This window comes from Pseudoliparis swirei, chromosome 13, assembly GCF_029220125.1.
Source record: "Pseudoliparis swirei isolate HS2019 ecotype Mariana Trench chromosome 13, NWPU_hadal_v1, whole genome shotgun sequence".
NCBI classification, from domain to species: domain Eukaryota; kingdom Metazoa; phylum Chordata; class Actinopteri; order Perciformes; family Liparidae; genus Pseudoliparis; species Pseudoliparis swirei.
In genome coordinates, this window is record NC_079400.1 from 1,860,183 (window position 1) to 1,886,348 (window position 26,166).

The following is a 26,166-nucleotide window of genomic DNA, read 5'->3' on the forward strand; positions in this document are numbered from 1 at the left end:
AAACGAAACTGAGGATTCGGAGTTTCCCGTGAAACTCGTCGGTGCCGCCCGGAAACAAGAAGACTCCTGCGGGTATCTAACGATCACTTACCGGGATCGATGTCGCACGGCACACGGTTCACAGCCGTTATTCCTGCACATTTCCGACGCTTCAACCTGAAAAACGACTGCACTTGAACTCAACTTCAGGTAGGAGAGTTTTCATCGGAACTGTGAGTGTTGTTGTTGTTGTTGTTGTTGTTGTTGTGACTTTTCCGTTCACGTCTCCTCCTCAGTGCTCCTTGTGGGTTTGTAACTCCACACACGATGACGTCACAGAAGTATTTCATTTGATATATTACATGTATGGACGGAGGCAGCTCAATACAATGTGCACTGCGTGGTGCATTCAATGTCACACTTGACGTGGTTGGAGGCTAAATGAGTATTTCCCCCTTTATAGCTTATTTAACTCTCCACCAATATTAATATTGGACTGTCAGAAAGCATTATTCAGAGTGAAGTACTTTAGAAACTTGAGTATTTTGAGGTTGTTTTTTAATATTGTGTAACATGTTATATTGAATGGTGATCCATATCGAGAGAGGGCGAGTGCAATCACTGGCACCGACAACTGGCAAGTGCCACTGAGTGCCAGCGTCGTTAGGGGGATCTCGCCCCTACTGTCCATATCTGGCCTCAGATCTTCCTGCTTCCTCTTTCTTCAGAAATTGCCAAAATAAGCAGATTTTTCCAGCTCCACCATACACTCAAAAAACCGATTCAAGCCCTTCTTAGAGGTGACACATTTAAATATTGTTTGATACATTTAAATAAATCAATTACAAAACGAAGATATTTATATTGAATGGGTGTAACACAAAATGTATGAATACTTTCATTTATTAGATTTATTTAGGTTACACTCACAAAAACGATTCAAGCCCTTCTTCGAGGTGACACATTTAAATATTGTTTGATACATTTAAATAAATCAATTACAAAAATAGATATTTATATTCAATGGGTGTAACACAAAATGTATGAATACTTTCATTTATTAGATTTATTTAGGTTAGATGGAGTGCATATCAACTCAAAATAAATGTGTTTCATTGAGGACTACCCTTTGCGCATGGGCCAGCTGAAAATCAGTTGTTTACATGAGGTGAAGACACTTTCAGGGCTGTACGGTGGTGTAGTGGCTAACACTGTCGCCTCACAGCCAGAGGGCCGTGGGTTCAATTCCCAGTTGGGGTGTTCGTTCTGTGTGGAGTTTGCATATTTTGTTAGTTAGTTTATATTTTGAGTTGGACAAACATAAATTAATTTAATTTAATGAATATCGTTATTTTATTTTAGATGTATTTGATTCAAATGAGTTGGACTAACTTCATTACATTGTATTGCACTGATGTGCTAAATTTGAGTTGGAGTTGCATATAATTATTGGATGGAAAACCTGCCAACAATTTAATTGAGTTCATCCAATGAGTCATTTCTTTGAGTGTAGTCCAACATAAGTCTGGATGTTGATGCTCAGTTTACTGCGTGTTGAATATTTCTTAAATCTTTTAATTATACCGTGGGAGTGAGAAAAGACACGTGCATTAGTAATATATTGTCTACACTGTAATATATTGTCTACACTGTCCTGAACGCATCATCTCACTCTTCCGGTAAGCTCTGGTTGCCAGCTCAACAGCGAGCATGACTTCTTCTTCTCTCCCTCCCGCTCCCTCTTGCTCAGTGTGTCTCATGTATAGTTCTCCCCCTGCCTCCCTTAATGATAACGATACATGCAACAAGTGTAGTTTATTTGCTAGGTTGGAGGCAGGTCTAAGTGGGTTAGATGCACGGCTCCGCGCTATCGAAGCTCAGACAGCTATGCTAGTTAGCCCGCCCTCTCCCGTAGCCGGCGCGGAGCTACAGTCAGCTGTTAGCTGTTCTCCGGCGGTAACCGTGCAGCCGGGTGGTTGGGTAACTGTTCGCAGGAGTAGTAAGTCTACACAGAAGCCCGCTGTGCACCAACCACTTCACGTTTCGAACCAGTTTTCCCTGCTCAGCGACCCGCTGAGGAACACACCCTGGTTATCGGGAGCTCTATAGTCAGGAACGTGAAAATAGCGAAGCCACGGACCAGAGTCGTGTGCCTCCCGGGGCCAGAGCGGGCGACGTGGAGTCTTGTTTGAAGCTGCTGGCTAAGGATAAGCGGAGATACAGTCAGATTGTAATACACGCCGGTGGTAATGACGCCCGAGCCCGTCGGTCGGAAGTCACTAAAATTAATGTGGAATCGGTGTGTGCTTATGCCAAGACGTTGTCGGACACCGTAATTTTCTCTGGCCCTCTCCCAAATTTGCAGACAGACGAATTGTATAGCCGAATGTCGCCTTTCAACCGCTGGCTGTCGAGGTGGTGCCCAGCGAATAATGTGGGCTACGTAGACAACTGGAAGACTTTCTGGGGAAAACCTGATCTGATGAGGAGAGACGGCATTCATCCCACGTTGGACGGAGCGCGTCTCATTTCTGCGAATATGACCAAGTTGATCACCGGACTTAATCTATGACAACCCAGGGTTCAGATCAGGAACCGGGAGCAGAGTTGTAGTTTAACACCCTTCTCTGCTCTTCCATTCGAGCAGTTACCCACCCATGACTCTAGAGTAGAGACTGTGTCTGTCCCACGGCCACTTCAATTAAATAAATCAAAAGTAAGCAGAAGAGGAGTCGTACACAATTAAAGACATTAAAACATGGATGACCTGCAACTTCTTGATGTTAAACTCAGACAAAACCGAAGTAATTTTAATCGGCCCTGAGCACCTCAGAGATCAATTATCTTGTGATGTGGATTCTGTAGACGGCATTGCCCTGGCATCCAACACCACTGTAAAGAATCTTGGCGTTATCTTTGATCGGGACTTGTCCTTTAACTCCCACGTAAAGCAAATCTCAAGGACTGCATTCTTTCATCTACGTAATATTTCAAAAATCAGGCACATCTTGTCTCAAAAAGATGCAGAAAAATTGGTTCACGTTCGTTACTTGAGACTGGATTACTGCAACTCCTTATTATCAGGCTGCTCTAATAAATCTCTTAGGTCCCTCCAGTTGATCCAGAATGCTGCAGCTCGTGTTCTCACTAAAACTAAGAAAAGAGATCACATCACTCCTGCACTAGCTGCTCTGCACTGGCTCCCAGTAAAATCAAGAATCACTTTTAAAATTCTTCTCTTAACCTACAAAGCCTTGATTGGTGATGCTCCATCATATCTTAAGGAGCTTGTAGTACCATATTGCCCCACTAGAGAGCTACGCTCACTAAATGCGGGACTACTTGTAGTTCCTAGAGTCTTAAAAAGTAGAATGGGAGCCAGAGCCTTTAGTTATCAAGCTCCTCTTTTATGGAACCAGCTTCACCTTCAGTCCGGGAGGCAGACACAGTCACCTCGTTTAAGAGTAGACTGAAGACCTTCCTCTTTGACAGAGCTTATAGTTAGGGCTGAATCAGGTTCACCTGGTCCAGCCCCTTGATATGCTGCTATAGGCTTATAGCTGCCGGGGGACGTTTAGGATGCACTGAGTACCTATCTCCTCTTTTTTCTCTCCTTAAGGATGAATTTTCATCTCTCAATCACACGTTACTAACTCTGCTTTCTCCCCGGAGTCCTTGTGACTTCACGTCTCATGGGGTCATCGGACCCTATGAGACGGCATAGATCCTATCTGCCTGATGGATCATCGAGGTCTGGGTCGTGGAATTCCTGCTCCTGACTACGCCACTGTCCTGTTGAGACTCCGCCCACTGTTGAGACTCCGCCCACTCCTCCTCCCCACCGCCATCTGCCTGATGGATCGTGGAGGTCTCCATCGTGGAATATGCCTACTATGAACTATTCATACACTCTGTCACATTCATTGAATGTATTTTAACTCTAAATCTGTCCTTCTGGTCACATTACATCTATTGTTCTGTCCATCCTGGAGAGGGATCCTCCTCTGTTGCTCTCCTGAAGGTTTCTTCCCTTTTTTTCCCCCTGAAGGGTTATTTGGGAGTTTTTCCTGGTCCGATGTGAGGTTTTGGGGCAGGGATGTCTATGTGTACAGATTGTAAAGCACTCCGAGACAAATTTGTAATTTGTGAAATTGGGCTATACAAATAAACTGAATTGAATTGAATTGAATGCACAGTTCATGGACACATGCAAAAGGCCAAGTTGCATTGTATTGTATTTAGACTATTTTACCTAAACTACTAACTTTATTACATCGTTAAATCCAGTTGTAAAATGACGATATAGCGCCCTACATGCTAAAATGGCAAATTAACTATTTTAAGAAGGATCTGAATATTCTAATTATTCATACACACCTATAAATACACATTAATAATTATGGTGATTAAAAACCCAGCCTGCCTCGAATAGTTCTTCCACTACTACTTTCTCAGATTTGTTATTTAATATTAATGCATTGTTTCAGTTCAATTCTGATGTGGATATGCTTCTGTGCTGGAAATGCAATAGACATTATTAAAATAAAACTCATCTTAAAATATAAGCAACAACAATGTATTACGTTCTTTCTATTCTAGATGTCTCATTCTAAACCCCTTCTCATGCCGTGGCTGCGGAGACAGATTGACAGCGGCAAGTATCCCGGAGTTCTCTGGACAAACCCGGAGCAAACGGAGTTCTCCATCCCGTGGAAACACGCTTTGAGACAGGACTCCTCCGACACGGACATCCTCATCTTTAAAGTAATAGCACAGTCCTCATTCAAAAAACATCAGGGGCAGTATCGTAGAAAGTATCATTTCAATAAATTGGACATTTTTTAGTTTAGTTTAGTTTATTTCGATCAGCAATAATATACAAAAATCAAAATTTCAACAAAAGAAGAAAGTGGCTGACCGAAAGGGTCAAGGCTGAAGCTATCAAGCTTATAAGTGCCCGAACCTATGTTTTCATGAAAATACTTATTTTAGAGAACCATATACATATACCTATATATATATATATATACATGTGACAAGTGTGTCGCTGTCACTAGTAGGTTCCCCCCCTAAAGCACCAATAAGTCACCAGCAGCCAGAGGGATATTCGGTAATAGTTTTTATTCCGACCGCAGACTGTGTCTCTGCTCTGCACGCTCCTCTCCTCTCCAGTCCATCCAGCTCCTTTTGAAGTCACCGCCTCGCAGATACACAAACACAGATTGTCATCAGCTGGTCTGATTGTCCCCAGACCAGCTGATGACAATCAGACACCGTTCCCTGAACCACACCCCCGCTCCACCCACTCTGCAGCCGAGCCTTAACACCCCCCGCTGCCACAATACATATAAACATATACACATGCATACAAATTCACACACCCATATAAACATATATACACACACATAAATACACATACCTACATATACATAAAACAATCAACAAAACAAAAAAACAAAAAATTGTCCCCATTACCCGTTACTTAAGATGCATTTTGATTTGTATGCATTGTGGACAAAGAACCCATCATGTATCACCTCCTTGTGTACAGTGTACTCCACCTGTGTGTATTCCACCTGTGTGTACTCCACCTGTGTGTATTCCACCTGTGTGTACTCCACCTGTGTCTCCTCCACCTGTGTCTCCCCTGCAGGCCTGGGCCGAGGTGAGTGGTAATGGCCGCGCTCACGGAGAGCCCTCGGTCTGGAAAAGGAACTTCCGCAGCGCCCTCCGAGCCAAAGGCTTCAAGGTGGTGTCTGACAACAGGAACGACGCCGCTAACCCCCACAAAGTGTACCGCTGGCCGGACGAGTCATCACCAGGTGGGGAGCATCACCATTCGGTCCTTTATTGTCGTGGATACCAGGTTAAAAAAAGGGCTATTTCCTCTCGTGAACTGAATAAAGAATCACCTGCGAACAGAATACATGTAATGTATGTGTATGTGAAACTTTGTATTGATCGGATTTGAAAACGATTATTTCTGATTTGTATGATCACATGTCCATCTATTGTGCATATGTTTATATTTGTATTCATGTTTCTGTGGTTGAGGAATGGTTGATGTAATATAGAGGCAAAGCCATTTGTGAATGGGGTTAAGAAGATTAAAGACGTGTTTCTGAGGAGAATAATTGACAGATGTTAACGCAGATCTTTGTTTTCACTCCCAAAGCCACGAACTCTTCCGCTGGATCCCAGGACCAAGATGACCCCGATTTCTTTGAGGCGTATCCCCTTCCTACACAAGAAGTAAGTGCCTGGGCTTGTGGGTTTGGAGGAACACTGGAGGTGAAATATAATCGCTGTGTAAATATGTAATTGCATGTGAACAAAGTCTATGTGTGATATCTTAGAGCCAGGACGTCCAATGTCTCTCTCTTCCAGAGGACACCGTTTTTACAGGTAAAGGGACTATTTATTATCTTTTTTAAAGGTACATTATCCATTTATTATTTCCACAAATTGTAATTTTTTTGAGACTGTGGAAACATCTTTCCTGAATATTTCTGAACCAACCGATATTTGCCAGGAGAATCCTCTGCCAACCAGGATATTCTCCAGGAGTGTCTAAAGGGTCTGAACATCTGCCCCGTCCAAGGTAGACATAATCCATCGCCTCTGCTCCTCCTTTTCTCGCCTCGGGTTCTGTTGTTTTCTTTTCCGAAAACAACAGAACCCGAGGCGCTTTCCCAGAAACACCTTTTCAGTTTCTCCAACTTTCCCACAGAGAGCACCGCAGGCCGCGAGCCTCCTCCCGAGCAACAACGGCTCCAACACCCAGTTGAGATTGATGAACACGTGTTGCCACGGCAACAGCAGCATCCAGTCGTATTGCCTGAGCAACCAGCACGTCCAATGGAGGGAGTCGTGGGAGGAGCGAATGCAGAGCAGTTCCTTCAGACCATAAACATGACCGCCGACGGAGAAGGTTTCAGTAAGTTGACGGATTAACTTAAAGTAGGCCGTAAAAAATAATGTAGCCTGTCCATTAATATCATTACAGTTAAGAGCGTCAGGCACTTTCTCATCATCTTCTCCTCTTTCTGCACCCATAGAGACTCAATTCAGGGTGTCGGTGTTCTACAGAGGGGTGATGGTGTCCAGCCAGCTGGTTGAGAATGAAGTTGGAGTCCGTTTAGTCTACAGGTAACATCGAAATAACGCTTTCATCCAAGGAAACACGTCTCACGAACGCATCTATCTTCAGTTTATCTTGACGTTTTAGGAAGCACAATATCTGCTTTCTTGCTGAGAATAAGAGATGAGGAGATTTATACTGCTCCATATGTTAAGTATGTGGCTCGAGCCAGTCGCCAATTAGCTTAGCTTAGCATAAAGACGGTAAACGCCCAGCTACGCTCCAGTGAACGGCTCTTCTCAAGCTCACGAAGTAGCACCGGGCTAGCTGTTTCCTCTTGTTTCCACTTGTTGTTGTTGATCTGCACTTCACACATTTAATTTATTTACACTACACACATACACACACATTTCATTTACACTACACACATACACACACTTTGCATTTTGCATACTGTCTATATTTAATATTTTTATATTTAATTTAATTTGTCATTAGTATTGTGTATGCATATACAGGACTGTCTCAGAAAATTAGAATATTGTGATAAAGTTCTTTATTTTCTGTAATGCAATAAAAAAAACAAAAATGTCATGCATTCTGGATTCATTACAAATCAACTGAAATATTGCAAGCCTTTTATTCTTTTAATATTGCTGATTATGGCTTACAGCTTAAGAAAACTCAAATATCCTATTTCTAAATATTAGAATATCATGAAAAAGTATACTAGTAGGGTATTAAACAAATCACTTGAATCGTCTAATTAACTCGAAACACCTGGAAACACATTTTCAAATGTTTGATTTTGTTTTGCTGTTATAAATCTTTTTTTAACTTGGTCTGAGGAAATATTCAAATTTTATGAGATAGGATTTTAGAGTTTTCTTAAGCTGTAAGCCATAATCAGCAATATTAAAAGAATAAAAGGCTTGCAATATTTCAGTTGATTTGTAATGAATCCAGAATGCATGACATTTTTGTTTTTTTAATTGCATTACAGAAAATAAAGAACTTTATCACAATATTCTAATTTTCTGAGACAGTCCTGTATACATATATATTTTATTTTATATTTTACTTTGTATACTTCTATAGCTTTCATCCCTGTTTTTTACATTTTATATTTTATATTTTATTTTTTATTCTTGTGCGTTTAGTTTATTGGTGCTGCTACTGTTACGACAAATTTCCCCTTGGGGATTAATAAAGTATATATCTATCTATCTATCTATCTTGTTATGCTCTGCTAAGCGAACCGTCTCCTAGCGTTAGCTGCACATTCACCTCACAGTATGAGAGGTATCAAGCTCCTCATCTAACCCATCGGCGAGAAACAAAATGAGCTCATTTTGTAAAACGTCCCACTGTTCCTTTGATCTGCCGTAAAGATCAGATCGAGTGACTAAACGTTGTCTCCGCATCAGGCCCGACCTCAACGGCCCGGTTTGGGATCCCGAGTCCGGCCTGTCCCTGGTCTCGCTGCCGAGTCCTGGAGCCATGCTGGATAAAACCCAAACCCGCCTGACCCAATGCATCCTGGACAAGCTGGGCGGAGGTTTGGATGTGGGCGTGTCCGGCCACGTGGTCTACGGCCGGCGGCACGAATCCTCACAGAGCAAAGCGTTCTGGAGCCTCTCCAAGGACGACAGGAGCAAACAGCCGCAGGAGATTTCTAAAGTGCAGCCTCAAGCTCTGTACCCGTTCAAGGACTTTGTGCGAGGTGGGTGACAGGAACCGTTTAGCAGGGTCCGTACGGTCATGGAAAACCTGGAAAAGTCATGGAATTATAAAATGGTCGTTTCCAGGCCTGGAAAAGTCATGGAAAAAACGAAAATCGTAAAAGTTTTGGAAAAGTCATGGAAATGTGTTTTAATCACATGTTCATTCACGCCGAGTTTGAAATAATTAATTTGTTTTTTAAAGAAAGACGCTCAAAATATAAGCCGGCGTACGCAATCAATACACAACATGTTCTCAAATGTTCATGTATATACCGAGATTTCAGTTTGGTCATGGACATCTGGTGGAGCTTGTTGAACTGTTGTGTAGCTTGTTGAACTGTTGTGTAGCTTGTTGAATTGTTGTGTCGCTTGTTGAACTGTTGTGTAGCTTGTTGAACTGTTGTGTAGCTTGTTGAACTGTTGTGTAGCTTGTTGAACTGTTGTGTAGCTTGTTGAGTTGTTGTGTAGCTTGTTGAACTGTTGTGTAGCTTGTTGAACTGTTGTGTAGCTTGTTGAATTGTTGTGTAGCTTGTTGAACTGTTGTGTAGCTTGTTGAACTGTTGTGTAGCTTGTGGAATTGTTGTGTAGCTTGTTGAACCGTTGTGGAGCTTGTTGAACTGTTGTGGAGCTTGTTGAACTGTTGTGTAGCTTGTGGAACTGTTGTGTAGCTTGTTGAACTGTTGTGGAGCTTGTTGAACTGTTGTGTAGCTTGTTGAACTGTTGTGTAGCTTGTTGAACTGTTGTGTAGCTTGTTGAACTGTTGTGTTGTTCTCAGACCAGCCGGGGTGACACGGCTCTCGCGTGTCGGCTTGATGTAGTGATTTGGTCGTCCTTCCCCCCTCCAGGAATCCTGGGCTTCATGGAGGGGGGAGAATGCCCTCCCTGCTCCCTGTTCTTCTGCCTCGGGGAGAAGTGGCCTGACCCCGGCAGCCGGCCTTGGGAGAGGAAACTCATCACAGTGGAGGTGAAAGTCCCTTTGAGTGATCAACCCTCCTGTTACCTTAAAATGTACCAACAGCTTTTACCCTTGGGGTCAATTTGACCCCAGCAATTAAAACCTCCAGAAAATTATTAGAATTCATATTTTTCCCAAGTTTAGGTGTGAGGTACTTTATGTTTGTTTGTTGATACCTAAATATCCCATTAAATAACCCCCCCCCCGCCACCCGATACATCCAGAATACTTGTTTACGACTGGCGAAATATGCAGATCACCATTAAAATCTTACTGCTTGACCTCATATTATTATATTATATTACTTCTAAGTACATCTTTTTATATATCAAATTGACCCCAAAGAACACCGATGCGTACGAGTTGTGTTCAGGACATTGAAAACATATCATGTGAATTTTATGTTTACCCAGTTGTCCCCAATAAATTAGGAAAAGTCATGAAATGTGAAGCAAAAGAAATGATGTTAGTAATTTGTTTAGAGATGTTAAACATTGAATGGGGTCAAATTGACCCCAAAGGTCACAGGAGGGTTAGAAGGCACAGACAGTGCTCTCACAGACCGAAAAGCAGTATTTCAGGATGATAAATAAAATAAATATATTTAAAAAAGTGATCAAACTGCCACAATTTGACAGCACTTTTTGAAAAGGCAACTTTGTCTGAGTATTGATTAAAAGAGAGAGAACAAAGCCTGATCAGCGCCTGGTGACAGCTGATCCCTCGCTGTGAACGTTTAGTTTTTGCCTCTGAGCCTCTGCTGAGAAATGAAAAGCTCCTAAAAGTGACTTCGGAGAAAGCAGCCGGACACGTGTCATCGCTCCGGCTTTCTCACGCCGCATGGCTTCTGTCGACCTCTAATTTGCCATCTCGCTCTCGTCACTCTCGTCTTTGCTTCTGACTTTCTGCTGCCCGTTGTTTCTTCCCTCTCAGGTGGTCCTGACTTCGATGGAGTTGCTGAAGAAGATGGCGGTGGGCGGCGGCGCCTCCTCCCTGCAGTCGGTGGAGCTGCAGATGTCCCTCGAAGAGATGATGGAGTTGTACTGAGTTCGGCTTTAACATTTTTTATTTCTTTACCTTTTTTCTGGCGATGCTAGAAGTAATCATGTATACATGTTTTATAAACATTTGATATCTTGATTCTATACCAAATATAATAGGTCAGGTCATAAAATGGGTTTTCATCATTGCTCTGGTGTTGGAGTTGGTGGGAGTTACCATGTGTAAGCTATTTAATCGACATTGTTGAGGGATTTAATAGGATCCTTCTTTATGTTATTTGTGTTTCCGAGAAATAAATCCGTATTTCTAAGAGCTCTGTCAGTAAACACTCTTTTTTCACTCATTACACCTTCTGCTTTTGCAAATAGCTTCTGCTCAAGGTACGATATCGAACCCCTCATCAAAACAGAAATACTGTTTTTACAGTGGAATTAAAATACTATAACAATGCATAAACCATCCTAATGAACAGAAATTTTATTCAAAACATTGAACTCAACTCTTAGCCAATCAAAGTTTAAGAATCCGTCTACATGTGTTTGATCTTGTCTCACAACATTTAGCCCAATATGCCCCTGAGACAAGTGAATACAACCATACACCGGAAAGAGAAATGTAAATATGCTGTGCAGATGTTTATTTAGATGATCAATAATCTGATGTAGCCTCGTCGGTATTTATTCAGAAAAGACGCCAGAAAAGTGTTAGGTTTTAGAGCATGTGTTTTCAATTTGTATTGAAGAATGTACGCCCTATGAATTATTGTTTACTCCTCGGGGTTGTAATTATTTGAAGAAGATTCATAATTACAATCATATTATTGCTGTGTTGTTTATTCTATACCGGTCACCCTGAGAGCAAAAGGTTCCAGGGTCACATCTGGTTAATAAGCAGACACAGGAACAAGGTTTTGTTTCAGTTCTCCCCTCTGTGTGGTGTGGGTGTGGGTGAGTTATGACTCACCCACACCCACACCACACAGGACTCAAGGTCATGAAGCTCAGACTGATAAGAGACCTCATCCTGTTTTGTGTAACCACTTGTTTCAATAAAAGGACTGTCGGGGGAGAATGGAGCCAGAGTGTTTTGGAGACGTGCGAAGGCACAGCTCAGGCATTCTCCTTGTGACAAGTAAAACTACGAGCTCGAGTCTGTCATCTGTGGTCATTGGAGTTGGTCTGATAATTGAACTAGCGGGGCTTTATCTTTAAGGTGAAAACCCCACAAAAAGACTGAATGAAACGATGCATTAAAATACACAACGGGACAAACTGTACACCTCCAAGACTTTATTAAAATGTTGGAAAATATGATGAAATCAGTTCCTTCTTCGACTCCACTATCATTTCAGCTCCTACCAGAGTGACCTCATTGCTGCTCTATATTATGAGTCTGAATACAGAGAAGAGAAAAAAGAGATATCCATATATATCCTTTCTTGAGTTGAACATTGTTTCCATACACATGGACACATATGTGTGTACCGTCAAATGTAAGAAATGGGACATTTACAAAGAAAATCAAGACTTTAAATGAAGGGATTTGACGTGGTTCAGTTCTTCTCTCCTTCCTCTTCCTCGCCGTCGTTCTCAGACTCAGACTTCACCTCCTCGGTGGAATTACCCCCCAGTCCCGTCATCGGGACCAGCTTCCCCTCTGAATCTACGGCCATCGGCTGGATAATGTTATCTCTGTAAAACAAACGAGGGGTAACAAAAAAATATAGGTTTGAGATTATCTGGAGATTCTAACATAGATCAGAAATAACCCGAGTTTAGACTTCGGACTCCTCTACGTTTAATACTACTTGTGAAAGGTTGTTGACGAGAGATTCTCTCTCTCTGAGTCTTCGCCGCGTCGCTGACCTGGACAGCTTGTTGAAGAGCATGACGAGCCCCTTGGCCTCCTCCTCCTTCTCCTCCTCCGTCATGCCCTCCATGGGGTCCGGCTGCTCCGCCTCCACCCGCCCCGTCACCGGGTTGATGCGATCTTTGACTCGTCGATACTCCTCGGTGTCTGAGTCCGAGTCGCTGGAGTACCGGACGTCAGAGCTGAGTCTCGACCTCTGGCCTCCCAAAAGCCCCCTGGTGGCCAGCAGGCCCGCCGCGTTGCCGTAGCCTGTGTACTTGACGAAGCGGCTCACTGGAGGAAGAGGAGAAGGTGATGATCAGAGGTTAATGTTGAGGGAAAGCGGTATCATTACGCCACACCACACGTCATTTACAAGCCTGTTACATTCTCACACCGTAGAGACGCAGGGAGCGACTCGGGGTCAAGCGTCTTGCTCGAGGACACATCGACTAGGGCGGGGATTGAACCTCCAACCCCCTGATTGAAAGACGGACCTGCTGCCCACTGAGTCGCCAAATGATTAAAACCACATTTATTTCAAATTCTAGTTCTCAAATATGGAGAGTTAGAAACTGCCTTGATGAGGAAAATTTAAAAAAAAACTTCACCGCACTCAACGTGAAACAATAGTGATAAAACATGGAGAGCATGCAGCTCAACCGCATGAAGGCAAACGCCGCTCGGGGGGGCAGTGTGTCGTCCAACCGTTTTCTTTGCAGAGGACGAAGATGAGGTCGGCGGCGCAGTGCTTGAGGTCGGTGTCCAGGTGGGTCATGAGGCGGATCAGGCGGCTCTTCACCGTGGAGCCCTCCTCCGGTCGGAGGGTCGTGTCTCTCAGAGGAGGCAGGATCTAACCGCGGGGATCAACAACCAGTTCAGCTGCCTTGAAGGAATACTCAGTGAGAAATGTAATTTAAAGAAATGAATATCCAGAGAGTGCGAGCGGAACAAAGCCTCCTTCGCAGCGTCGTGTTTTCTTTGGGGCATTACGTGTTTCCTGATGTAATGGCGTGTTTCTCTGTGGGCCCTGCAGCTCTCGGTCAGCAGATTGAGGATGGGCGTCAGCTTCTCTTTCATCTTTTCACCCTGAGAGGAAAACAAGTACGAGAAAGACTCGCTCAGGTTCTTTTCAGCACCAGAGGAGGGTCGCTCTTTTATTTTTTTTAACCCTCCTGTTACCTTCAAATGTAATAATCTTTTACTCTCGGGGTCAATTTGAACGCAGCAATTAAAACCTCCAGAAGATTATTAGAATTAATATTGTTTCCCAAGTTTAAGTGTGAGGTACTTTATGTGTGTTTGTTGACTACCTAAACAGCCCTTTAAGTAAATAATAAAGTTGATATTTCTTATATGTTTTACACAGTGAAAAACAGCCTGGGGTCAAATTGTACAGGACATTGAAAACATATCATCATGTGAATTTTATGTTTTCCCAGTTGTCCCCAATAAATTAGGAAAACTCATGAAATATGAATTTTTAAAAATTATGTCAATCATTTTTTTAGAGACGTTAAACATTGAATGGGGTCAAATTGACCCCAAAGGGAATAGGAGGGGTAAACCTTCAACTTGTCCGCATATCACTTTGCCCCTCACCGTCTCCAGGTGTCTCTCCATGAACAGCACCAGGATGCGGACGCAGTCCAGGTTGACCCCCGGGCCCGGCTCCGAGTCGGGCCGCGGGGGGACCGTCAGCAGCACGTCGAGGCACTGGAGCGGCAGCGCCGACAACAGGTTGACTGTGTGGCTGCGGCGGGGAAAAAGTTACGTTTGAAATGTGATGAGGAGTAGAAATACAAACATATTCTGCGAAAAAAAGCAAATAAATATTACACAATTTTTTACGTAAGAATATGTAGGGAGACATTTATGCATTATCAGCCTAATGTTTTGTAAAAATGGAAAAAAATTACCAATTAATATTAGAGGAATCAACCCTGATACAGACATCATTAAATGCTTGTTTTATGCAGAAAACAAGATATAAATCGTAGTTTAGATTAATAATTATTACTTTAAATAATAGTAAACTATGCTTCACTATAAAAGTGAGATTCAGGGTATCAAACAAGTCTTGGATTGTACCACCTGGGATTGAAATTGGATTTCATACATCCTCCATCATACATCACTAAAATGGTCTAATTTATAAATATCTGTGAATTCGATATAAAGATGTATTGTCCATTCACAGACAAATGTACCTTTATGCCTTTTTTTAAATTACTTAGTCAGAAAATTTATAACACTAAAGATGTCATTTTATCAAATGACATTAAACTATACCTGTGTTGTTTATGCTGTGAACACATGATCTTCCACCATAGCATACAAATATAGTTTAAAAACTGTATTTTGCCCTTCATGCCGATAGAGCTCATGTGAACTTAGATAAATGTTCAACTGAGAGATAAATTAAGAAAACATGCGTGACACCAGGAACTTTAAATGGATGTGCATCCTCGTTATCCGTGAGGTGAGTTCCCTCTCACCCCTGCAGTTCATCAGTGTCATCCGAAAGCAAACACTTCCTTATCAGGCAGAGACGCAGGATCGCCACCAGGTGGCGGTAGAGAGCTGCGTCATCCTGAGGGAGGAGGAAACACACACACAGATAATGTGTATATATATAAGACACATTTTATTCCCTGCTCTTCCATCTGATGGCAGACACGTGTCGTATTCACTCAGAGCCCCTGACCTCACGGGGCTCCTGCCTGTGGCTTCTGCAGGTGATGTTGAAGAAGATTTTGAGGATCTCTATGATCCGCTGAGAGGCCTCCAGTGAGATGGGCGGAGCTGCTGGGTCCAGCACACACTCATACTGGTCCTTCCACTGGACCTCCAGACAGCTCTCCAGAGCGGCTGTGAAGATGGACACCCCTCCCTCCTGCGAGAGAAACGCCACGAGCGTGAGACAGGAAGAGGCGTGGAGAGGCGTGGATCATTGGATGGGTAAATTCACATTAGAATGAACTGAAAGTGACGCAATAAATGACCTGCATGACCTAGCACATATTTGAACTGGCAAAATATATACACCATCATGATGGATCATCGAGGTCTGGGTGGTGACGACCAACTCTTCATCCACTCTGTCGTCTTCATTGTGTTGTTCCTGTGTTTTAATTAGTGTGTAATGATTCCTTCTGGTCACATGACATCTATGACACCTGCCCATCCTGGAGAGGGATCCTCCTCTGTTCTCTCCTCAAGGGTTCTGACCTTTTACCCTGAAGGGTTGTTTGGGAGTTGTTCCTGATCCCATGTGAGGTCAAAGGTCAGGGATGTCTATGTGTACAGATTGAAAAGCACTCTGAGGGGAATTTGTAATTTGTGAAAATGGGCTCTACAAATAAACTGAATTTAATTGAATAAAGGGACTTCATTAAATACGTGGTTCAATTCAATTCAAAGGGAAGACCCCTTGAGGAGAGAACAGAGGAGGATCCCTCTCCAGGATGGACAGGTGTCATAGATGTCATGTGACCAGAAGGACAGCAAGTATAGTGAGTGAGGGCGTGTGGGAGGTCCGGCACCTGTTGGAGCTGAGTGCTGAGCTCTCTCCGGAGTGCAGTGACGAGGAACATGAGGCGTAGTTCATAGAACTGAACACTGGAGGGAGATGAGCCGCTCACGCTGGAGGAGAGGCGCTCCGTGAGGCCCCCCATGAGCCTGAGGGAGAGGGCAAGAGGTCAGCTGTCTGGAGGTCGCTCATCTATTTATAACAACAACAAGAGCGTCACTGAGACTCACCGTACGTTTTCAATATCTTAAAGTGACTTCAGACTGCATATTTGAGTATTATATGAAGGGGAGCACAGCCAGGAATGCTCACTCCGCAGCAGCAGGTGTGTGTGGCTGTGTTTCATATCGTTGTGTGTGTGTGTGTGTGGCTGTGTTTCATATGGTTGTGTGTGTGTGTGTGTGTGGCTGTGTTTCATATCGGTGTGTGTGTGTGTGGCTGTGTTTCATATCGTTGTGTGTGTGTGTGTGGCTGTGTTTCATATCGTTGTGTGTGTGTGTGTGTGGCTGTGTTTCATATCGTTGTGTGTGTGTGTGTGGCTGTGTTTCATATCGTTGTGTGTGTGTGTGTGGCTGTGTTTCATATGGTTGTGTGTGTGTGTGTGTGGCTGTGTTTCATATCGTTGTGTGTGTGTGTGTGTGGCTGTGTTTCATATGGTTGTGTGTGTGTGTGTGTGTGTGTGTGTGTGGCTGTGTTTCATATGGTTGTGTGTGTGTGTGTGGCTGTGTTTCATATGGTTGTGTGTGTGTGTGTGTGTGTGTGTGTGTGGCTGTGTTTCATATGGTTGTGTGTGTGTGTGTGGCTGTGTTTCATATCGTTGTGTGTGTGTGTGTGGCTGTGTTTCATATCGTTGTGTGTGTGTGTGTGTGTGGCTGTGTTTCATATCGTTGTGTGTGTGTGTGTGGCTGTGTTTCATATGGTTGTGTGTGTGTGTGTGTGTGTGTGTGTGTGGCTGTGTTTCATATGGTTGTGTGTGTGTGTGTGGCTGTGTTTCATATGGTTGTGTGTGTGTGTGTGTGTGTGTGTGTGTGTGTGGCTGTGTTTCATATGGTTGTGTGTGTGTGTGTGTGGCTGTGTTTCATATCGTTGTGTGTGTGTGTGTGTGTGTGGCTGTGTTTCATATGGTTGTGTGTGTGTGTGGCTGTGTTTCATATCGTGTGTGTGTGTGTGTGTGGCTGTGTTTCATATCGTTGTGTGTGTGTGTGTGTGTGTGGCTGTGTTTCATATCGTTGTGTGTGTGTGTGTGTGGCTGTGTTTCATATCATTGTGTGTGTGTGTGTGTGTGGCTGTGTTTCATATGGTTGTGTGTGTGTGTGTGGCTGTGTTTCATATGTGTGTGTGTGTGTGTGTGTGGCTGTGTTTCATATGGTTGTGTGTGTGTGTGTGTGGCTGTGTTTCATATCGTTGTGTGTGTGTGTGGCTGTGTTTCATATCGTTGTGTGTGTGTGTGTGTGGCTGTGTTTCATATGTGTGTGTGTGTGTGTGTGTGTGTGTGTGGCTGTGTTTCATATGGTTGTGTGTGTGTGTGTGGCTGTGTTTCATATGGTTGTGTGTGTGTGTGTGGCTGTGTTTCATATGTGTGTGTGTGTGTGTGTGTGTGGCTGTGTTTCATATCGTTGTGTGTGTGTGTGTGTGTGTGTGTGGCTGTGTTTCATATGGTTGTGTGTGTGTGTGTGTGTGGCTGTGTTTCATATCGTTGTGTGTGTGTGTGTGTGTGGCTGTGTTTCATATCGTTGTGTGTGTGTGTGTGTGTGGCTGTGTTTCATATTGTTGTGTGTGTGTGTGTGTGGCTGTGTTTCATATCGTTGTGTGTGTGTGTGTGTGTGTGTGTGTGGCTGTGTTTCATATCGTTGTGTGTGTGTGTGTGTGGCTGTGTTTCATATTGTTGTGTGTGTGTGTGTGTGTGGCTGTGTTTCATATCGTTGTGTGTGTGTGTGTGTGTGTGTGGCTGTGTTTCATATGGTTGTGTGTGTGTGTGTGTGTGTGGCTGTGTTTCATATGGTTGTGTGTGTGTGTGTGTGTGTGGCTGTGTTTCATATCGTTGTGTGTGTGTGTGTGGCTGTGTTTCATATCGTTGTGTGTGTGTGTGTGTGTGTGGCTGTGTTTCATATCGTTGTGTGTGTGTGTGTGTGTGTGTGTGTGTGTGACACCCACCTGAGCTCACTGAACCTCTCCTGTGCCCAGGTGCTGTTGTAGACCACGTTACACAGCACCTTCAAGGCCTCTCTTCTCTGCGCCTCCTCTCCCCCCTCCTCCTCCTCCCCTTGCTCCTCTTCCTCCCCCTCCATCTTGCTCTTTCTGCGGTCCCTCCGGCCTCTTTCCAGCGCCTCGTGGTGCCTGCTGCCCCCCTGCATCCCGTTGCTGCCGGTCCCGCGGCCGTCGGGACGGTCGAAGCCGTCCCGATCGTCGCCGACGTCGCTCTCGGCGTCGTCGTCGGCTTCGACGTCGCCTTCGTCCTCGTCGGCCAGAGAACGCGACGCTTTGGCCTCGGCCAGAGAGGCGATGACGTCGTCGTAGAAATCAGAGTCCGGCTCGCCGGGTTCCTCGCCTCCGGCGTCGCCCGTGGTCAGCCCGGCTAGTTTGGCCAGCGTCAGGAGAGCGGCGTCCGTCACCAAGGGGCCCAGCACCTTCTTGTCCCTGGAGAGGATTCTCAGGGTTCGGAGAGAAACTCTCAGCAGGCGACGTGTCGCTCCCGTTCGGATGAACCTCACCAGGACAAGAGTCAAATTCTGAGGACAAGAACAAGAAAGAACATCAACTTTTAGTTTAACAGCATCCGACAGACAGAGAGCAGGTGAGCGGCCGCGTCAGGCACCTGTCGGAGGACGAGGCCTCGGTCCTCCCGGGCGGACTGGTCGCAGTCGGAGTCAGAATCATCGTATTCCCTCACTTTGTTAATTCTGAACTGTACAGCAGGGAAAAGAACGAAAACGCTTCAACACAGTTTATGGATTGTTCAGGGAACTGTTGTGTTATGTTCTAAAAGCAGGAGCACGCTGTACCTGCTCCAGTTTGATTTGCTTTAGGAGGTGAGCGATCCAATTTCAATGCAGTAGGAGAAAAAGAAAATACATATCAGAACAGTACATCATGTTTGAGCCTCCAATCAGGGGCCAGCTTACATAAAGCGTTGTTTCTAACCATCAGCAGTTCAAACCACTATAGTTTAATTATTCTTTAAAGTTGACTCATGGTTCTGAAATAATTCACTGACAATGTCCACACAAAAGAACTCTGGATAAATTAGATTTATAGAAAATAAAATAATAAAATAAGAAAAAATAAAGTGATAAATATGATTAAATAATTAAATGAACACATTAAAAGTGAAATTATAATAATTAAACTCCAAATAATATTTGTATGTATCTATATCAGATTTTTTTTCTTTTACATTTTTTATTTTTTATTTAATATATTTTAAAAGAGAATATTGATTAACATCAAATGATTACATTTAAATGGAGATAAATGAAGATATTGTCGGACCTGCTGTTCAAGAGCTGCAAATGAAAGAGCTGAAAATGTTGAACAGATTAACAAGCAGTCGGTTATTCTGTCGCTCCGCCTGCTAAGGAAAGAGGATCAGGAACAACTGACACAGCACAATGACTAATCACAGGCTGTGGATTGGGATGAGAAGGAGTGGGATGAGGGGTGTTAACCCTCCTGTGACCTTTGGGGTCAATTTGACCCCATTCAATGTTTAACATCTCCAAACAAATTACTAACATCAGTTTTTTTGCTCCACATTTCATGACTTTTCCTAATTAATTTGGGACGACTGGGTAAACATAAAATTCACATGATGTGTTTTCAATGTCCTGAACACAACTTGTACGCATCGGTGTTCTTTGGGGTCAATTTGATATAAAAAATATGTGGAAGTAATATAAAGCCATTAAAACACCAAAAAGATATATCTTTCCAATTTGAGGTCAATCAGTGAGACTTTAATGGGGATCTGCATATTTCGCCATCGTCGTGAACAAATAGGGGGGGGGGGGTATTTAATGGAGTATTTAGGTAGTCAACAAACAAACATAAAGTACCTCACACCTAAACTTGGGAAAAATATGAATTCTAATAATTTTCTGGAGGTTTTAATTGACCCCAAGGGTAAAAGCTGTTAGTACATTTGAAGGTCACACGAAGGTTAAGCAAAGGTGAGGTTCAGGGAACACGGGCAGGACAGTGACGCGTCCCAGTGAACGAGTGCAGCTTACTTTCCTTCGCTCACTCTCCTCTGAATCAAAGAAGAAGCACTGGGCAAACTGTAAGAGACAAGTGATGACATGATGAGCGGTCTCAGCCATTCCACGTGTTTCATCCTGACACACACGTGTGTGTGTGTGTGTGTGTGTGTGTGTGTGTGTGTCCGTATGAGCTCCTGCGTGGTGTTACCTCTTTGTTGAACTCCTGCAGCTGCACCTCGACCCCGTTCTCATCCCCCTGCTTGATGCACTGGATAATCCCCTCCAGGTCCACGCCCATACTTCCTGCGTGCACACACACACACACACACACACACACACACACACACACACACACACACACACACACACACACACACACACACACACACACACACACACACACACACACACACACACACACACACACAGGGAGAGGTGTAAGCCATAACTACATTAAAGTTACACAACAACAATAATAAGCACACAGGGAAACAACACACATCATGCACAGTGTGTCTGTTATTCACCTAGAATGAGGAAATAAAAGCCGATAAATGTGACATTAAAAAGCAGCAGTCAATTACAACAAAAGCTGTATTTGTATATTTTATATGATAATTTTACTGAGATGTTTTACTTACAGTAATACATAAAAATAAGATTTCAGACAGATTACAAGAGTTTAACTCGTGTGTGTGTCCAAACTTACCTTGTGCAAATCACTTGATCAGCCAGGTGAAAAACGAAAAGTATATTATGAGATAATATGCCGTAGGTGAGCCCAAATCCTGTGATGTCTGCCAACTTAAAGTGATGTCACCACTCTTGACTTCAGCAGCCTTCTCGTGGCTCTCCGTCCCCGTATCGGCTCAGCATGCAGCGCTCAATTCGATTGCTTTCCCGTTGCTTTCATGCACTCAGCATATCTCTGGATCTCTCTCTCTCTCTCTCTCTCTCTCTTTAATCCAAGAGGGATGCCGGGCTGTGCCGTGGTTATGGTTATAATCCACTAATGGACTCTAAGTTTATATCTCCCAATGTTGACCCACTAACCTACAGGGTTTCCAGACCTGTGCTCACATCTTTCTGTGTGTGTGTGTATGTGTGTGTGTGTGTGTGTGTGTGTGTGTGTGTGCCCAGCTTTAACACACTCTTCCAGTCAAATCTCTTGATAGCATGGACATTTTTGGGCCTCTCTAGATGTTGCGTAACCACACTGGTGCTTTTGACGGCTAACGTCGACCCTTGTAAAAAAAAAGAAACACATTGCTGAGAAATGAATCTGCAGATGCAAGTAAGGTAACATACATTGTTTTCCAGTTGAGAGCTTCCATCTTAAAATGAATGTATATATATGTATAAACCACAATCATTCCACCATGTAACTAGAATGGGCACTCGGTAGAGCGCATACCTTCGCATATCACAAGATTGGGCATTGAATTATGAACATTTTGGCATTAGTTGCATGCCAATTGGACAAAAATGTATCGTGCTATGGTAAAAAAAAAAATGTTGACCTTTCCATGACCTTGACCTTGACCTTTGACCCGATTGATCCCAAAATCTAATCAAATGGTCCCCGGATAATAACCAATCATCCCACCAAATTCCATGTGATTTAAGAAGATTTGACCTGTTCATGACCTTTGACCTTGACCTTTGACCCGATCGATCCCAAAATCGAATCAACTGGTCCCCGGATAATAACCAATCATCCCACCAAATTTCATGCGATTCGGTTCAATACTTTTTGAGTTCTGCGGATAACACGCATACAAATAAATAAATAAATACACGGCGATCAAAACATAACCTTCCGCATTTTCAATGCGAAGGTAAATATGAGTTGCATATGTGTGCAGAACTATCATGCAGTACCTGTCGCGTACCACAAGATGGGGGTATTTTCATGGTTATTTATCCCCTGCACAGTAGGTGTGTATTTTAAAGTGTTTTCCATTGAAAGTTAACTTTTAAATCTTACTCTTCTTATAAACTATAGATGGTAACAATCTCCATGAGGTCAGCCGTGACAGATGACAGCAACAATATTGCTCAAATTCACATCCTCAGTTGTTTTGTTCCCCCAACTCAGCTAACCTCCTTTTTCGCCCGTCGTACACGGTGTACTGTAAAGATAAAATACATGTTCACACACTTGTCGCAAAGTGTCTCGAGTGCCCTGAGAGATGAACTCTGTGGGAAGATGATATGCGGGTGACAGGCTTTCCTGACAGGAAGCTCACTCCCGTGCCCAGTGGGTAGAGGAAACAGGGCCGGGGGGTACTCTGAAGTAGCCGGCTGGTGGCTGCAGGCTTACAACAACAGGATGCACGCTACATCAGCGACAGTGGGAGAGAAGTCAGAGGAGTCCGAACAAAGTGCTCTCATGGAACTACAAGCATGATCCTTCAAGATGAATGAGATGCTGGAGATGTAGAACATCAACAAGTCAGAGCTACAAGAGACTGATGATGACGACCCCCAGTGACCTCTAGAACTAGAGGAAGAAAACAATCGTTATAGACGTGTGCAATACGGGACTCTTCAAAACCCACAGAAGACAGAGAGTGGGATTTAAAGCAGATGTTTAAATAATTGACTAATGTGGTAATTACACATATTCCTCAGGGAGCAAAAAAAAAGGATTAATTCATGTAACTGGGTACAAAACAAAAAAATATTTAAAAAAAATAGTCAAATCAAAAAGCTCATCATAATGTATTAAAGCTCATGAGGATGACACCAAATTAAAGTCGGGAATGTTTATTATTCTGGCTTGAAAAATGAATGATTCAATTAATCCATTATCAAAGTATTTGCAAATACATTTTCTGTTGGTTGACTTATTTAGTAATTGACTTATTGTTTTAGCCCTATTAGTGACAGTGTTTACGTTCTATTGTAGTATGCATTCTTTTGGGTTTACATTTTTTTGAAATATGCTCGTGTTTTTTTTAGAAATCCTCATTCTGCTCACAGCGATCAGTAAATGTGTAGGAACCAGTTCACCCAGCGATTTAGCGTTCCTTTGTAATGCAATCTCTGTCGTCATGCAAGTTATTACCTCATAAGAGGAAATTCTCTATCGTTTGTGAAATCACGAGACTGCCTAATCACTTTATTGTTAATACGTGCTCGTGCAACCCGTGATGACTCTCACAACACAACCTGCCCAGATGTTATTCACAGAAAAGGTACACAATAGAGTCCAGAGGGGAAGTTGTGAGTCACAGAGAGGGAGAGAGGCTGGGAGAGCCGACGAGACACTTGCTCCCCACAGATTAACTGTATTATTAAACATTAAAGAATAATGGTTGGTTTCCTCGAGAGACGACAGAATGGCCATGTGCCAAACCTGAAAAGTTAATAATTTCTGATTTCTGTGACCATTCATCAGTGGGCTAACAAAGCTTTAAGTCTGCTGCAATTGTGTCAGATAATCTGTACATGTGATATATAAATATATATATTTTTTATCTTTGAGGAATGTTGTACCATCAATAAGTTGTTTTTGAAACACTCTGTTTCGGGGGGATGTGAGTGAAGGACATTTCAAGAATAAACATATGAATGGCAAAAGTGACTCAAGGGAAAAAGGCACAGGAAAAATGAGGCGATAAAGAAAAGCGAGGAGGAGAATCGTGAGTTATTTTAGGCTCAGTGGGCTTCCTGCAGGTGATGGAAATGAAAGAAGGATTTCTGGAACAATTGCTCAGCAGCAAGTGGAGTGATGGAGGAGAGGCACGGAGGAGGATGTGGATGGGGGAGATGGGGAAAGGGGGTGGGGTGGGGGGGTGGGGGGGGTCTGTGAAGCAAAGCGTGAATATCGAGAATCAACGTAAACATCAGCGAAGGTACAAGGTCAGCTCGAGTATAAGTGCAGAGTTGAGCTTTGACCCTGTTGTTTAGAGGTGGATCATCAAAGCTCGGGTAAATAAAGAATAAAACTGCCACCGCAACTGATTAATCAAGCGTGGGAGTCGGTCCGGCAATAAAAATAACTACGTTCCAGACACACCCCCTCGCACTATAAAGGAGCAGGAGGCGAGAGGGGGGACAGACTCGGGCATCCAACAATCAGCAAGACATTTCGAATGGTTTCCTCAAAAAGCCAGAGCAGGTTTTGGGATTTTCTTGGCAGTAAGTTTCCTATTTTTGTTATTTTTGAACAGGTCTCTAATTCATCATTTCTTTAGCCAACATCTTCTGTCTGTATTATTACGCCGCACATTGGTGATGATGTGGTCGGGACAGGATGTTTTCCTCAGCATCACTCACGGGTTTTGTGCCACAGGCCCGTGCGGTATGGAGATAGCGGTTCTGCTGCTGTTGACTGTGCCTCTGAGTGCTGCCACACCACTCAGACTGACTCACAGGTCAGTGAACACACCAGTAAATATACGACTGACTGTTCTGAGGATGTGTCCAGCACTGCTTTAGTGTCTTGATATATTACAGTATTGATAATCTGAGCAGTGGTCTGGTTCATGACACGTCTTTATTACTAAATACCCTTTTTCTGACGGACCCACAGGTCAGTCGCTGACGTCGCCATCCCAGAGGACAATGTGGAGGCTTCAGGTGTGGAAAGGACAGAGAACACACAGGAGCAGCACGCACTGAAGATCATCCCGTTTCAGTCAGAAGACAAACATCTCGACCTGAAGGCACTGAGACACAGGTACACAAGAGCATAAGCACTCACAATATAACACGATGTGCCGTTATACAGAAGTATTGTTGCAAAGATGAGTTTAAAACACAGATGTCTTATATGATATCACATATGGATGCACTGTACTAGGTTACTAATGCAGGATTAATGCAGAATACATATTGCAGTGTTTACTTCAGTTATTCTAATTATGGCTGTTATCAAAACCCAAATTGTAGGTTTTGTGATTTATTTGAAAACTGGACATTATTTTTGTAAATGTATGGTGATGTTTTTAACGCCCAAACTTTGATTTTGCTTCATCGCCAGCATGGCGGTGAGGTTACGTCTGCGGCGTGCACCCCAGCGTGGATGCCAGCTCGGGACGTGCCAGCTGCACAACCTGGCCAACACCTTGTACAAAATCAGGAAAAAAAATGGAACAGACAAGTCCAAAAAGGCCAACGATCCGCACGGATTCGGCAGATAAGGCCAAGAGGAATGCCGCCGCCTATAAGGACTAAGAAGTGGAGAGTTTTTTAAACAATTTCTCTACCTATTTACACCAAATATTTATGTAAAGGTTCTGAATGACTGGTACTTATTATGGATTTATGCTCATTAACCACATTCAACGTGGCTACGTTATTACCGTGTGAAATGCTTAATCATATCAGTTTTATTATTTTTATTCCTCAATATTTAAATAAATTGCATAATAAATATTTAATATAAACAACTGTGTGGAGTTGCAGTTCATGCACACCTGACCTGAAGGGGGACTCTTGGTGCTTGGGCACCTCCCAAGGGTGGGGCTTTTTACGGAGAAGGTAGAAGAGGCACAAGGATTATTCTTAGAATTAGGCAATGCCTCACAGGGATTACACAAGTACAGTATTATTGTTGTAATTGTAATTGTAATTTCCCCTGAATGATCACATATGATGCAACAGTGTCAGGCTCCCACTGGCCATGATGACGTGGGTCTGATTGAGGCACCTGTCCCACGTGTCCTGTTTTAATATAATATATACATGATGTGTAGGTTGACAAGAGCAAAGTGTGTCTTCAGTTGCCCAGTGTGCTCCAGTGGGGTCAACATATGTGTCATCAGGAGCCAAGAGCACTTTATTTCTAACTTCACCACAGCTGACGTCACTCACCTAAAGATTAGGATGTTCGCAGTGAA

The 26,166-nt window shown here is 43.3% G+C and overlaps 2 protein-coding genes across 3 annotated transcripts; one reads left to right on the forward strand and one right to left on the reverse strand.

Moving 5' to 3' along the window:
- The first annotated feature begins 75 nt into the window (after positions 1-75).
- On the forward strand, positions 76-11,884 carry irf3 (interferon regulatory factor 3). Of its 2 annotated transcripts, XM_056429691.1 has the most exons (11): positions 76-189; positions 4,579-4,743; positions 5,633-5,801; positions 6,155-6,231; positions 6,336-6,384; positions 6,512-6,580; positions 6,710-6,916; positions 7,038-7,128; positions 8,488-8,783; positions 9,630-9,748; positions 10,673-11,884. In XM_056429691.1, the coding sequence occupies exons 2-11, from the start codon at positions 4,579-4,581 to the stop codon at positions 10,784-10,786; spliced, it is 1,356 nt and encodes a 451-aa protein (XP_056285666.1). In that variant the 5' UTR covers positions 76-189; the 3' UTR covers positions 10,787-11,884. The 2 variants fall into 2 exon arrangements, with proteins under 2 accessions (XP_056285666.1, XP_056285667.1); XM_056429692.1 differs by lacking the exon at positions 76-189 and having other exon boundaries at positions 3,071-4,743.
- A 131-nt stretch (positions 11,885-12,015) lies between these two features.
- On the reverse strand, positions 12,016-21,283 carry si:dkey-94f20.4 (synembryn-A). The gene is made up of 14 exons (XM_056429690.1): positions 21,027-21,283; positions 20,526-20,620; positions 20,348-20,395; positions 19,124-19,141; positions 18,937-19,026; positions 18,276-18,850; positions 16,135-16,270; positions 15,297-15,485; positions 15,088-15,182; positions 14,192-14,342; positions 13,583-13,678; positions 13,298-13,442; positions 12,607-12,883; positions 12,016-12,432 (listed from the first exon to the last, which is right to left on the reverse strand). Exons 2-14 carry the CDS (start codon positions 20,613-20,615, stop codon positions 12,294-12,296), a joined length of 2,049 nt encoding a protein of 682 aa, XP_056285665.1. The 5' UTR covers positions 20,616-20,620; positions 21,027-21,283; the 3' UTR covers positions 12,016-12,293.
- Between the last annotated feature and the right edge of the window lie 4,883 nt (positions 21,284-26,166).